This window comes from Leptinotarsa decemlineata, unplaced genomic scaffold, assembly GCF_025532065.1.
Source record: "Leptinotarsa decemlineata unplaced genomic scaffold, Ldec_3_MD MMD2_P_RNA_scaffold_5, whole genome shotgun sequence".
NCBI classification, from domain to species: Eukaryota; Metazoa; Arthropoda; class Insecta; order Coleoptera; family Chrysomelidae; genus Leptinotarsa; species Leptinotarsa decemlineata.
The window spans coordinates 8,652,873-8,666,555 of NW_027412532.1; the positions used below are offsets into that span (position 1 = coordinate 8,652,873).

A 13,683-nucleotide genomic window follows, 5' to 3' on the forward strand; every position below is an offset into this window, starting at 1 on the left:
TGAACCCACGACGTACGTGGTACGTGTGGCAGATACCAGATGGAGAAACAACTAACCGCTGATGAAGATTTTGTTATTCAGAAAAAAGTAATCAGAATTATGGCTGTTGCATCTTCAAGTGAACACTGTAGGTCATTGTTCCTTCGTTGAAGTTTATTAAAAATGCCTAGTTTGTATATCTACCAAACTCTGATATATATAAAAAACAATATTTCAATTATTTCTAGAAATGAGCAAATCCATGATCATTTCACCAGAAATAACTCTTAACTACATCAACCTTATGGTAGATTGACAGTATCAAAGATTCACCCCATGTGCTTTGGGGTTGAGCTATATAATAAGCTTAATGAGGACATCAAATCCTCAAATATCAATGTCTTTTAAAGGCGGCTCAAGATTTTTCTATTGCAAAATGCATGCTACTTTGTGGATGAGTTTCTCCTTGAATCCTAGGTTGATTGTAGCTTATTAACTTTTTTATGTATGTTTTATATTGATTTTTTTATATTTGTTTTTTGTCTAATGTGATTGTGAAGGAAAACTTATTCAATAAATATTTGATTTATTGATTGAAACCTGAAGTAAAAACATCAGAAGCATGTGCAACGACTCTCATTCGGGAGATTCGTCGCAAGTAACTTCCTGAAATTGATATCATTTGTTTTGATTGGCTTCCGGGTTTTGCTGTGGTCTTCTTTGTTTATAATCTTCAAACGTTTCAACTACGACTACGGCGGTCATCTTCAGTGATGTGGTCGAAGTACTTTTCTTAACGTGTCCACTGAGGAGTTTTCAGTTTCAGTCACCGATAGACCGGTTTCGGAGTACTAGCTCCTCATCAGTACTGGAAGGGTCACTTCAGACGGAGTGAATCGTCTGAATATCCCGAACAAATAAAATTATTTCCAACTAGTCATAAGCTCTATCTGCAGTTTATACAGTGGTATTCACCACATCAATATTTAAAAGGAAATTTCATTGACGGAGATGTTTTTTTTTTCGAAATATCACTAGTAAACAATTTTACAATGTAGGAATATTGCCAAAAAAACGAATTCATTGTTAAATCAAGTTTCTTATAGAGAAAATATTGATTACCAAACTAAAAAGTGGCAAGGAAGGGAAATGATGTGAGAATGAGGTACGACACCGAATTATTCTTTTGGATTCGTAATCTACACTTCAAAATACGTAGGTACACACTTTTTTCAATTCGGCGGGTTCAGCATATCCAAAATTCTACTTAATACAAAGTTCATTTCGAGTTTGGAATTCATTCAAACAACTCACAGTTTTGAGCATATTGACAACACTGTAGCCATGTTCCCAACTATCTGATTCGTAACATGGAAGACTGTTGCTGTTTTCAACAATTGGAACTGGACTCAGGTTTTGCCTATGATTGAAAATTTCAGCAAACATTTGCATGGCGTCTATTATGAGAGCAGGTTCCATTCTGAGCTTCCAAGGAGCTGTGTAATCATCGGGATACAATTCTTCGCTCACTTTTTGTACATATTCATTGCCTGGATTGATTATTCGAATCTGAAATATTATATATATCTCATTCAAAGAAAGTTATGAAATGTAGGGCGTGATTATGATACCAATATGGATATAGCAAAGTAAAAAGGGTTGGCTCATCTTCAACATTCGAACAATGAAAATTGAACGGAAGAAACTTTCTTTTCAGAAAACGTAAATTTGGAAAATGTTTTCTTGTGCCTTGAAGACTTTCCAACATTACATAATATCTCGAGTGAATCTTGAAAGGGAAAAAATAGAGAAATGAAAAAATAGAGGTTTGAATTTTTTGGCTGCTTTGACTACTACCTGATGAATACGGTAATCATACCTCAGCCACTGTATTTCCTGTTCCCATTATGAAAATCCGACGTTTTGTGACAAATGAGAAGATAAAAGCCGAATCGTTGAGAGAGCTGAAGGACATACCAAGAAGTACATATTACAACTGCTCAAGTTCGTTATCTCGTTTAAGTCAGATTTATGGGTCTAGGGTCCCGTATCCTTTCGGCTGTTTGAGTTTTTCTTGGGTTCCCGTGGCGGGGCGGCACGGGATTGCATGGCCCTCTTTGTTTGGTTCTTTGCTCTGTGTGTAGAAGTCGCAGCGTACTTCTTTGGCTTTGCGGCTGTTTCTTATTTTATTCAACGGCAAGTATGGATTGCAGTATCGAAAAATTCACTAAAAGTGCCTGCAGCTGCCCTAAGGACGTTGGGAGACTTTCGGGAGGGCTGCAGGCGTTCTCTGACAATGAAACGGCCCTCGCATACGAGACGTCGCTCCTGATTGAGTTTCTTCCGACAAGCCTTGGGTTTGTGGTCTCTCTGTTCGACCTATCTGAGGTCATTGTATAGGAGAGGTAGGGTATTTTCTCATGATCGAGGATCCGAGTAATTCTCCTATAATCATCTGTATTTTTAGGGTGGACTTTAATTCCATCTGTTGTGTTCACCGCCCACAATATGGAGATGTTTTGCGCAGCAGCAATCCTGTTAAAAGCTAACCACTTTTCTTTTGCGCGGATGGGTGGAGGCTCATCCGCTTTTTTGTGTGCTTCTGCCCGGTCATTTTTCGAGGCGTCTGCTACTAGTTCTTCGTTGCCTGCTTCCAATAAGTCAGGTGGCGGGACTTCTGTTTTCTCTATATTTGCCGACTCAGCTTTCTGAGTGGGCTTTTGAATTTGATCTTCCAGTACCACGCCCGGCTTTTGTGATAAGGAGGTGTAGTTTTATTTGGTTTTGGCTTATTGGTCCACTCAGTCTGAGAAAAACCGGGTTTTAACTGTTTGATTTGTTGAGCCGTTACTGGTTCTTTTTTCCTCTTTTTTGAGTGGGACTTTGCCGCTTGGCTTTCTTCGCCCGACATAATATCGTCGCTGTCCAGATCGCTGATGTCAAAGTCGGAGTCGATAAGTCCATTCTCTTTGCAAAGAATTTATATGCTTCCACTAGTTCGGCACTACTTATTTCATAGTATAATAGTTGATATTATAGCCAGACCTGCTTCTTTTGGCTTCTATAACTTGTTCCATTCCGAAAGATAGATGCTAAACTTCGAAATTAGCACAACGAAAATTAGTCAACTTGTCAACTTGACAACTGACATTATAACTGCTCAAGTGTATTATATCTGAGCTTGACTACTTTGAAGAGGACAAAATAAAAATTGATGAATGAATGAATATTTTCCGTTTCCTAATTGGTCCACTTGGTTCCAATTTTGTTGGGCTCCATGTACCAAGTTTTGGGTCAATCGGTAGTAATATAGTTGCAGCAATATTATCGAAGGTTGTAATATTCAATGTATATAGTTTAGTCAAGAGTATCGAAAAATGGTTGCCCCTACAATACATCACTTAGTTATTATATTCAGTTACTAGGTACTGGTAATATCAACTCAGTATCGAGACTGTGTCAGTAAATGTCATTCAATTCTCCAATTCAACTGAACTGAACTATACATACGATGCTTTCATTATCGTCCTCTTCTTCCATTAATAAAAATCGGAGATAAAACAATGAATGTTTGGCTTTAACCCGAGAGCTCTCAGTTGGATGATAGTTTTGCACTTGATACATCGAAAAAAGACAGTCTAGACTCGACAATTGATGAGCTATCAGTATTGTTTATTAATTAACTTTGTTCATCGTGAATTTTTCACGGTGTGAAGTTTCTGACACAACATAAATATTCGTTTCCACAATTAATGAACTAGAGGCATTTAACAACTCTATAGTAGGCAAATTTCATGTCGTATCTATCAATTTCAGTAGTATTTTGGAAATGACTCTGTGTAATGTTCGGCAAACTGATGTATCCAAATTTCCAGATATCAGAGATGTACTATGAAATATAAAATACTAGTGAGGCACCCTGGCTCAGCACGGGTGCAATTCTGATATTGTATAGATATACACGCGTGCGATCGCTGCTAATTATAAAGTATAGGGCGAAGCACACAATGTATGTAATGTACTTAATGGGATAAGCATTGATGTTGTATTGCTCAAAATCGCTTCGTTCATAAACCATTAATAAAAAATGGTTATTGTGGGTGATCTCTAAGAAATTGCGAATTTTTTGAAGGTTTACAATGCCAGCCAGCCAGCGTTTGTAATGTAAAAGCAAATGTGTTAATTCACAAAGTCACATCTATTAAAAGACGAAAGCAATGTGTGCGGTGTTTTTTATTTCTATAAACCACCATGCTTGAGACACCTGGTTTATTGCGTTTTTTTGGGTATACCCGCTACATCTTTCTCATCTTTGAAACGGATGAACTCCGGCGCTTGGAGTTGAATTTCCAGTCGCTACTGCTCTATGAGGTGATAAAAGAAACATTGTTCACCCAGTATCTGAAAGTCTAGAAATGAAGTATTTTATTGTATAGCGGCAACACTGTACATTGGACACCACGCCTTTATCTCGGAGTGAAAGTGGAGGGGCTGGTTTTCAGCAACGCGATACCTACTTTTTCATTGTTGTGAATGAAACAAGGAAAGCTATGTTCTGGGTATTTAATGGAAGTATCCATGTCACCGAATTGTAATTTTGTTAGTAGGTGTATTTTTGTGATATCTGGTATGAAGGTGATATTATTAGCCTCAAACTTAACGACTAAATCATGTTTACCCCTGTTATGTTCGCGTTGCTGTACATGAACGGAGATAGATCTTCTGTATGAGCATCCAAATTTGTGATGAAGTAGTGAAAGCGTTCATTCATGATTCCAGCTTGTTGCAGTTGTGTCAAAATCTCAATTAAATGATTGATTTCGCAATCCAATACTATGTAGCTCTCACCGGAATTCTTCAAATCCTTGATAGTGGATCTAGAAAAAATGCACATATTTAGGGTATACTGTAAAGGAATATAAAAAGTCATCTTCAAGAGTGAAATAGTGAGATACGGAATGAAGAGAGATATATTTATGTTAATACCAGCAGAGGTAGGTCTTGATATTGGTCTTGAAAATAGAGAAACGTCGAACTTCGATGATATCGAACGGATGAATATTCGGAAAAATTACTTCAAATATTTCATTATGTGTGAAAACTCACGCTCTAGTATATACTATGTGGGAGTTTATCAAAGTTAGGATTTTTGAATGAAAATACTTCGAATTTCATTTTCGTATTGAAAACTACTCCAAAGTGATAGAGTTGTGTAGACATATACCGAAAAGTTCGGAAGTAATATCAAGAATATTTGATGTCATCCAAACTAAACGTCTATGCGAAATTTCACCTCAAACGGTTGAATATAACTGCTTTGAAATTCAGTTACGAAATTCAACCCAAGTTATTGAACTTACATACAAACATTGTAAGTTATAAAAAAGCTTGTGAAGGAGCGATAACAAACTTGCAAACTTCTGAATCTATCTCAGATAGACTACCTTAGTTCAGCTTATATTTGAAAAATCAAACCAAGTAACGAAAATATCAGAAATACTGTTATTGAAACATTCGCATTCGCTTCAATACCTTGAGCGACCATTATTATGGTTCAGAGAGCAAACAATAGCAAAGGATACCAAGAAACCTTACATATATTACCCATATGTGGAACAATATGATCAAGAAACACGTTGAATCTCAGGCTTTGCTTCTTGAAGTTTAACTAATTTATAGGTTGTCAGATCGTCTTTGATCATTGCAGATTTTTCGAAAACCGTTCCTTACAAATAGTCTTCGATGGTTCCCTTGAACGATGGTGAACTCTAAACTATTAATTTTGGTGGTTCTCGGGAATACATTTTGTTTCTAACCTATTTTTATACATCAACGATCTATTAAAAAATACTGTAAGTGCATCATTCGCTCTACTCATGACACCACAATTGACACTTCTTGTTTTTGGATACCCGAACATCAGTTGTTATTGCACGTCTTCAGCATCAGGAAATTTTACATCTCAATGGAGATATGAAAGAAATTTCGGCTTGATTTCTCGAAAGTGATGCAGAATTCATTGCTTCAGGAGTCCACGCATTAGTTTCTTTTAGGTGGTCAATGTATCAGAACCATAATGTGAAGACACGATTCTGCTAGATTCGCCGGTTGCCGAATTCTGTCAAAATCTGTTTTCCGTTAACAAGCTGTCGCCCCCCACAAACGACAACCCTCAAAAGTCAAAACTTGTGCGAGTTAAAGATTCACGAGGTCTTATCATTTTAATATGCGATTTCTTTTCTAGAAACCAATTCCGTCTTGAAAGAAATACTACTGGAATAGAATAGTTGTTTGAAATACTATTTCGAAGTGAAAAATACCTCAACAAATTTCAATGTTTCATAGAGGCTCAAATTGAACATTATATACATATAAGGAGACTTTTTTTCAAAAACAAAACACAAGCACTACAGGAAAATCCTTGAGGCGCTCTTAGAGTGGTGCCTGTGCACATTGGATTTGAATCGCTGGAGATTGAATCCCTGGTTCGGAGACATTTATCTTCTTGGAGAAAACCGATTCAAAATCACTTCTAGATCCTCATCAAGATATGCAACCTCCTGCCGCCGGTGAAGATATGCATCCGTAGCCGATGTTCCGGAATCCAAATTTATTTATTATAGGTGACAAAACAGTTATTTCAGGAAGTGGGATTTTATATTTAACAATTTGCAACTAAATATATCTAAATTATCGCTAACAGAATTTGTCATTTTGCACATGGTATGGATCGGAGAATTCTCCAGAAGATTTGTGCGAGATGTTTTCATATAGAAAGTACTCGGGCTTCTGGAACAGATTCTAGGAATGCAAATATTAAATTTTTCCTGTAATGTTGGGCAGTCAACTATGCTTTTGATAATTTCATAGTTTACTGCAACACTACAATATTCACGCCTTTTTTCGAGACTGCTTTTGTAGCAATTCATAGTAGGTTGTTCCTATTGGAGGATAAATGTCATCGGTTTTTAGGCTTAGCAGTTTTAAAAATCGTCGTTGAGTTGCTTATATTCTATCAATGTGATATTGATAAAAGGGGCTCCACACAACTAATGCGTATTCTAACTTTGATCTTATGAAAGCATAGAATAAAGTTTTTAAGGTCGAAGTTTCTTTGAAATCACTACTGTTACGTGCAATCAATCCGTACAAATGACAGGAGGAGGTTACAACATTATCAATATGCCTGTTAAATGATAGTGCAGTGTCAAATGTGTCGCCAAGATCAGTGAATGTTTCCAGTCTCACCACGGAAACGTTTTCTACTGAATAATCAAAGATCAAGATATTCGTTTTCAAACTGTAGGACATGACTTTACATTTATCCAGGTTCAGTGACAAGTTATTTCAATAACACCATTCAATAACCCGTCCTACGTTTGCTGAGAGGTTCACACAATCATATATGTTCTCAACGAGGCAGTATAGTTTTAGATCATCGGCATATAGAAGGAAATACACATCTTTAACATCTGCAATATCATTAATGAATTTATTGAAGAGCAACGGTCCCAGATTGGAACATTGTGGAATACCGGAAGAAGCACTATATTCGGTAGATTCGAAACTATTGAGCTGAACATATTGTTTTCGATACCGTAAACAGGACTGAAAGAGTCAGATTAAGGATGGAGATAATCCAAGGGCTACTATTTTGTTCAGTAGAATGCCATGGTCAAGCCTGTCGAAGGCCTTACAAAAGTGTGTGTAAATAACATCAGTTTGGGCCCTATTGTCAAAAGATTCAGCAGTATGTTGGGTTACAGTCAGAAGATTGGTGACCGTTGAACGATTTTTCATAAAAGCGTGTTGGTTTATACTTGTATTGCAACTAACATGCAGATATATAACTCGCTCCAGCAGAATCTCAAAAACCTTTGCAAAGTTGCAAATAATAGAGATAGGCCAATCATTTGAAACATCACGTCTATCTCCTTTCTTGAAAATGGGACAGACTTTTGGTGATCTCCAGATCCTTGGTATTGTAGCCGATCTTAAGCAGATATTAATTAGTATAGATGGAGGACGAGCAAGCACAAGTGCACAATCTTTTAGGATGAAAGCTGGAATGTCATCTGAAGCAGTGGTCTTTTTAGGCTTGAGCGACCTTAGTGCCTCGTATACTTCGTTTTCACTGAAGCTTGATATATCAAGAAAGGGATTATTATCGATATCAGAGTTTGGCTGAAAAGGGGAAGAAGCGGTATACGATTGTTTGAAAAGATTGGCAAAACCGTTTACGATATTTGAGGCCCCTCCAGCAATTGACCTTCAAAATTCAGTACTTGTGACATTTTGGAGCTACCTCGTTTATTATTTATAAATGACCAAAATCTGTTGGGATTTCTTCCTCAGTTTCATCTAAGAATTTTTTATATGCCACATAAACATCATGCTTTATTTTTGCTCGAAGATGTTTGAAATCTTCAAGGGCCTGCAGATTACACTCACCCTTGTATTTGCGCCAGATTCTGCTTTTAGCCTGCAAATCTCTAATAATGCTTCTATTATATCAAGGAGGATATTTATTTTTGGATCCAACTGTATACTTGGGACAGCAGCGATCAAAAAGATTATTAAGTTTTCCATAGAAATATGTGGATGCACCGTCTGAGTCATCAAGAACTTCCAAGACGGTCCAGTCAAAATGAGATATTTGATTATACAGATGTGGAAAGCCATACACAGCAATCCCTCATGACACACACGGTCAAAAGCCTTAGAAATATCAAGCAACCAAAATACCCACCCATTCTTGTAAGCCTGAAATATCAAAGGAAGTTTACGATATGTCTTAGGGAAAGTATTCGAATGATTCAACTCGCTTGATTCATGTCAGAAGTTCTTGACGATGGGCAGTACTATATTGTACTGCCCATCGTTTTAAAGTTCAACAAAGTAGAGCTAAACTACACTTCCAAAGAATCCTCTCATTTGGAGAATGATATTTTTTCAAATAAACGGTTTTTCCGAATAAATATTATCCACAATGACTTGAATCCATCGTTTCAAGCTACTTTCGAAAGAGAACCTCTCAAACCTCATTTGGAGTGTTCTGATAATTCTCATGTCGTACTTGTGTCAGTGAAAAATCTAGAGCTGAGTTTAATTTGCTAATTTTTGACATATAAAACTTTGAAAATTTTTGAAACCAAATTTGAACACTGGTTTTTCCCCTCATTTTACGAGAACAATGAATCTGCATATTTGGTTTTGAAGAAATATTTTCGAAATGTTTCCAAACAAAATATTCTCACTTGTTCACAAAAATCTTGAGTGGATTTCGAAACCCTTTTCATCATTATGAGTAAGTACTTATAAGGAGTGTATTACCTGTAATTTCCTTCCTCTAACTGCATGACTTGAACAACAAGCCCTTCTGATTTTGCCGTTTCTATCAAACTCGTAACTCTCATGAGACTCTCGTTATCCTCATACAAAACGGTGAAAGATTCCCATTCAAAGGAAAATATTATATCCAAATAAGCCTTGGCAAGCAAAGGAGGATGGGGGTAAAAGTTGATTTCAGAGCCAAGCCTCATAGGCCAGAGATTCCACCTCGTAATGATATGCGGTATTTCTTTGGAGTCGCAGATGGACTGGACAATGTCGATGTTGTTGAAAGATCTTGGTCCAAAAACAGCAACTACTCCTGCTTCAAGTAAAAGGCACGTGTGATGAAGGGCAGAGAAAGGTTCGTTTTCGGCAACTTCGTTCTGGGTTAACGCTACAAACTTGACATCTTCTTCGTTCTGATTTTTATTGAGGAAGTCGATTGCATAAGTCAAAGCTTTCTCGAGGTCTGTATCGTTCTCAAATAAACCAGCTGAAAAATGAAATAAATGAAATTTTTCTCGTAGATAATCATGAATCATTCGACGAATGTTATTTGGAGTAGAATGTACATTACCTCTCTTCGATGGTGAAACGAAGAATTACATTTTTAGAGCAAAATAAGTGAGTGAGGTGGTCTGACTTGGTAATACCAGTGTGATGATTAAAAAAATTAATGACAAGAGTACTATGACACTGAAAAAATTTAAATTTCGAAAAGTGGAAATTGTCTTCTGGCAAATTTGTTGACCTCATTTCAAAAGTGATGGAAGAAATCAATTATTTGTCAAGTTTACTTGTGAGCGGGAAAATTTTTGACTCGGAAGATTTATAAAACTTCCAGATACGTTATTGTGAAAAAGGTTCTGTATCCGTAGTGTAGGAAGGGGGAGTGTAGGCCCACATCACTTAGGCCACATGTGACCCATTATACATCCTCTCGAGGAGTTGTCCTCCTAGGTCATCGTCTATCCTGTCCTCTACAGGAAGGTGGACAGGTCACTGGGGGATATCTATGTTATACCGGCAGGTGTAGGCCAAAACTCGCCGAATATACACTCTCTTATTGACATTAACTCCGGACACTCGCATAAAACATGCCTGACAGTTGTTTTATCTTACTTGGCTGAAAAGTCGACAATGCGATTACCTTTACTCCTGTCGTACCCTTCAACTCACCTCAGGATAATATTATCATCTTCCGAGGCTTTGGCTAAACCTTGGTGGCACTCTAGTACCAGCCCTGAGGTAACACGTTGTCTGTTCAAGGCTGATAGGGCTTGTCTATTATCAGTGCAGATTGTTATGTTAATGCCGGAAATTCCTTTCCTGGTTATTTCTATTGTGACGATTGAGATCTGTTTGAACCACGCTGGTATTTTTCCCATTCCCCATTCTTTGGTTTTTGAGCCGTCTGTAGATATGCGTATTGTGTGTTCTGTTTCATTTGTATTTTGTACGGTTTATTATACACAAACCTGGGATCAATTGCATCACTGGCTGCCTGCAGCAGAGGTTGCGCAGTAAGCGCTTCTCGCCATAGGCTTCGCCTCAATTGACCTACTTCTAGGTTTACACCAGCCATGCGCAATCGTACCATGGCCATTAACGCAACCTCCTTAATGTACAGGTCCAGAGGGATTAGAGTAGGTGAAAAACGTTATTTGGCATTCTGATTCTCCATTGTTGAATAGAAACTGAAAGAAATTTACAAAAAAGAAAGGAAGGAAATAGTTATCTCTCAAAAAATATTTATAAATGCATTATTCCGTCCGAAGTTTATTCTGATAAAACTGTCAAATAATATTCAACTCATATTTTTATAGCTATTCTTAAAACAAGTTCAAATCAATTCTACTCGTACAGGGCATATTATTTACTCGAAAGAAATGAAATAGTTTTGTATCTATCAACTGAAGACATAAATATGTTGTTTCAAGAAATTTGTCCGTTTAGAACTGTAATTTTCAGTGAGTACTCATTCAATTCAATCGAAATAGTGCCATTTGTATCAGCGCACTTCTGCTTAAATAACAGAACTCGATTAATTCCGTCAGCATAAAGAATGGGTGCTCGGGATTCGATGAAGTCGATGAAGGTCGTTTTTGTCTGGTCCTGATTGGCGAAAGCTCTACCGAGAAAGTTTTCGGAGTTTTTGAAAAGATGGTAGTCAGTTGGCGAGAGGTTTGGAAAGTATAGTGAGTGAGGCAGAGCTTAGACGCTGAATTTGCCTTATTTTCGGATGGTGGTTTGTGGAACATGCGGATGGGCGTTGTCGTTGAGAAGGATCGGACCTCTTCTGTTGATCAATGCCGGCTGCTGTTGACGCAATTTTTGGTACATTTCGTCGACTTTGAAGTGATCGTTTGGCCTGGTTGCAGACTCATATATTGAATCACACCAGGCTGACCACCATACAGTAACCGTGGTCTTTTTTGGTGCGTGGGTGGCTCATCGGTGTCCAATCACTGTCCTGAAGGTCGTCTGTCGTCGAAAAGGATACACTATTCATCACCCGAGATGATCAGATCTAAAAAAGGATTGTTTTGTTTGCACAAAAGCAAAGAAGGAAATACCTCGTGACGTGACAATTTCTGTCGATCGTTCAAATCGTGGGGCCCTCACTTTTCGAGGTTTTGACCTTTCCAATACGTTTCAAACCATCAAAAACCGCATGGGAGCCGATGACTAGTTTTTTCGCCATCCCACCCACCGTTTGTGATGGGTCAGTCTCTACCATGGTCCTCAAGTCCTAGTCTAGATTATTAGGTCGAGAGATTATTTTTTGAGAGAGATAGTTTCCCACATTCTTGTATGAAACTGGAGAAGTAAAAACCAAAACCTTTCTTGCTCAAATACTTTGGGTCTTTTTTTGTCGTATATTTATTGATACCTCCACAATACAATGTTAATAAAATCATAAACAATACAAAATTGAATGATCGATTTTCAATACATATATATTTCACTGATACAAAATAAGACTAGGAATTCCAAAAAAGATGAAATCGATAAAGGCAAATAGCTATTTAATCAACTGTTACAAATTATAAATATTGTTTGTGTACTTACCTATATTAACTTCCTCTCCAACGAAACACTTGAAACTAATCAACAATGTTATCACTGATAAAATCATGTTTTTCGTTAGGAAATACTCCTAATTTCTAGGAAAACATATTATGCGGACAATAAGCACTTCAGTAAAGTGTGATAGTTTCGCAGACCTTAGAAATGCCATCTATTTCTAGACTGTTAATAGATTTGGCAATAGAGGTATGTCGAGCTAAAATTATTTCAATTTTTAATTTGTCTTTTGCGTCTGCCTAATTTTCTATAAATAAATTTAGTCTGAAACAATATAACATCATAAAAAATATGCTCACATGTTTTTTTCAGTACAAAGTATTATTAAACATATCTTTAGAAGTTCAATGCTTGATTTCGGATTGATTTTGAAGATCGACGAGCATATTATTTGCCTTCACAAAAACTTTCAGTAAATGATCTATCAAACTGTTGTGTTGAATTAGTGGGTATGTCACTCTGTATAATATGCATCAAGAATACTCATTGTTATTGCGTCATATTTGTGTCATTGAATCACACAAGGTGATATAACATACAATATTCAATAATAAACGAGAGAACCGAAACGGAAGTAAGGCAAGTGATTTACATTTTCCTCGAATGTCGATGAGCACTGAGAGGAGATGTGTGAAATTCATTCATTGATAGTGAGTTCAACAAACTATTCCACTATATTTTTAGAATATTTTCTGGGTACGTTATATTCCTGCTATTTCTAAAAAACACGCTTTTGAAGAACGTCGAACTAAAAAGTTGAAAAGCTCAAGCTAAAATTAAATAAGCTCAAAACAATAACGAATGAAAAATTCTAGTATTACTGTGGAAAAAGTGATGGGCGCTTGATATACAAAAAATTTCGCATAAAGCGCCCACGATTTTTTCACAATATAAATAGTATTTTTCGTTCGTTATTTTTTTGAGCTTTTTTAAAAAAAAAAAGTTCAACTTTTCAGTTCGATGTTCTTTAAAAGCAAGCGCGTTTCTTAATTTTTTAAAACTATATTTGTTTTTCATTTTTTAGTTTCGTATGCTATAAAAGCGTGTTCTTCAATCATTTTAAACTATATTTATTTTATCAAAACTTTGGGATCAATCAGCCGTGTATTGTTTAGAAAAATGACTATTGATATTTTCCGATTCCGGAGAGGAAGCCTGAAAATCAGCTACCAAGCCCAAGTCAGTATGCGCAAAGGAGGGTCACAAATAATACAGCTCGTGTTAATAAAAAACATATTTTTTTCAAATGAAGAAATACATGTAAAGTGAGTTCGAATTATATCA

The 13,683-nt window shown here is 36.7% G+C and overlaps 1 protein-coding gene across 3 annotated transcripts in view; it reads right to left on the reverse strand.

Annotated features, from left to right (window-relative positions):
- The window catches only part of LOC111512862 (glutamate receptor ionotropic, kainate 2), a 31,489-nt gene extending 18,918 nt beyond the window's left edge, over positions 1-12,571 (reverse strand). The window contains exons 1-5 of one of the 3 annotated variants that reach the window (XM_074169480.1): positions 12,385-12,532; positions 10,791-11,009; positions 9,313-9,805; positions 4,658-4,856; positions 1,294-1,548 (exon numbers count right to left, since the gene is read on the reverse strand). In XM_074169480.1, the coding sequence (XP_074025581.1) occupies positions 1,294-1,548; positions 4,658-4,856; positions 9,313-9,805; positions 10,791-10,806 (963 nt within the window). In that variant the 5' untranslated portion in view covers positions 10,807-11,009; positions 12,385-12,532. Of the gene's footprint in view, positions 1-1,293; positions 1,549-4,657; positions 4,857-9,312; positions 9,806-10,790; positions 11,010-12,384 lie in introns of all 3 variants that reach the window. The other 2 variants (XR_012464078.1, XM_074169479.1) reach the window with 2 other exon arrangements.
- Between the last annotated feature and the right edge of the window lie 1,112 nt (positions 12,572-13,683).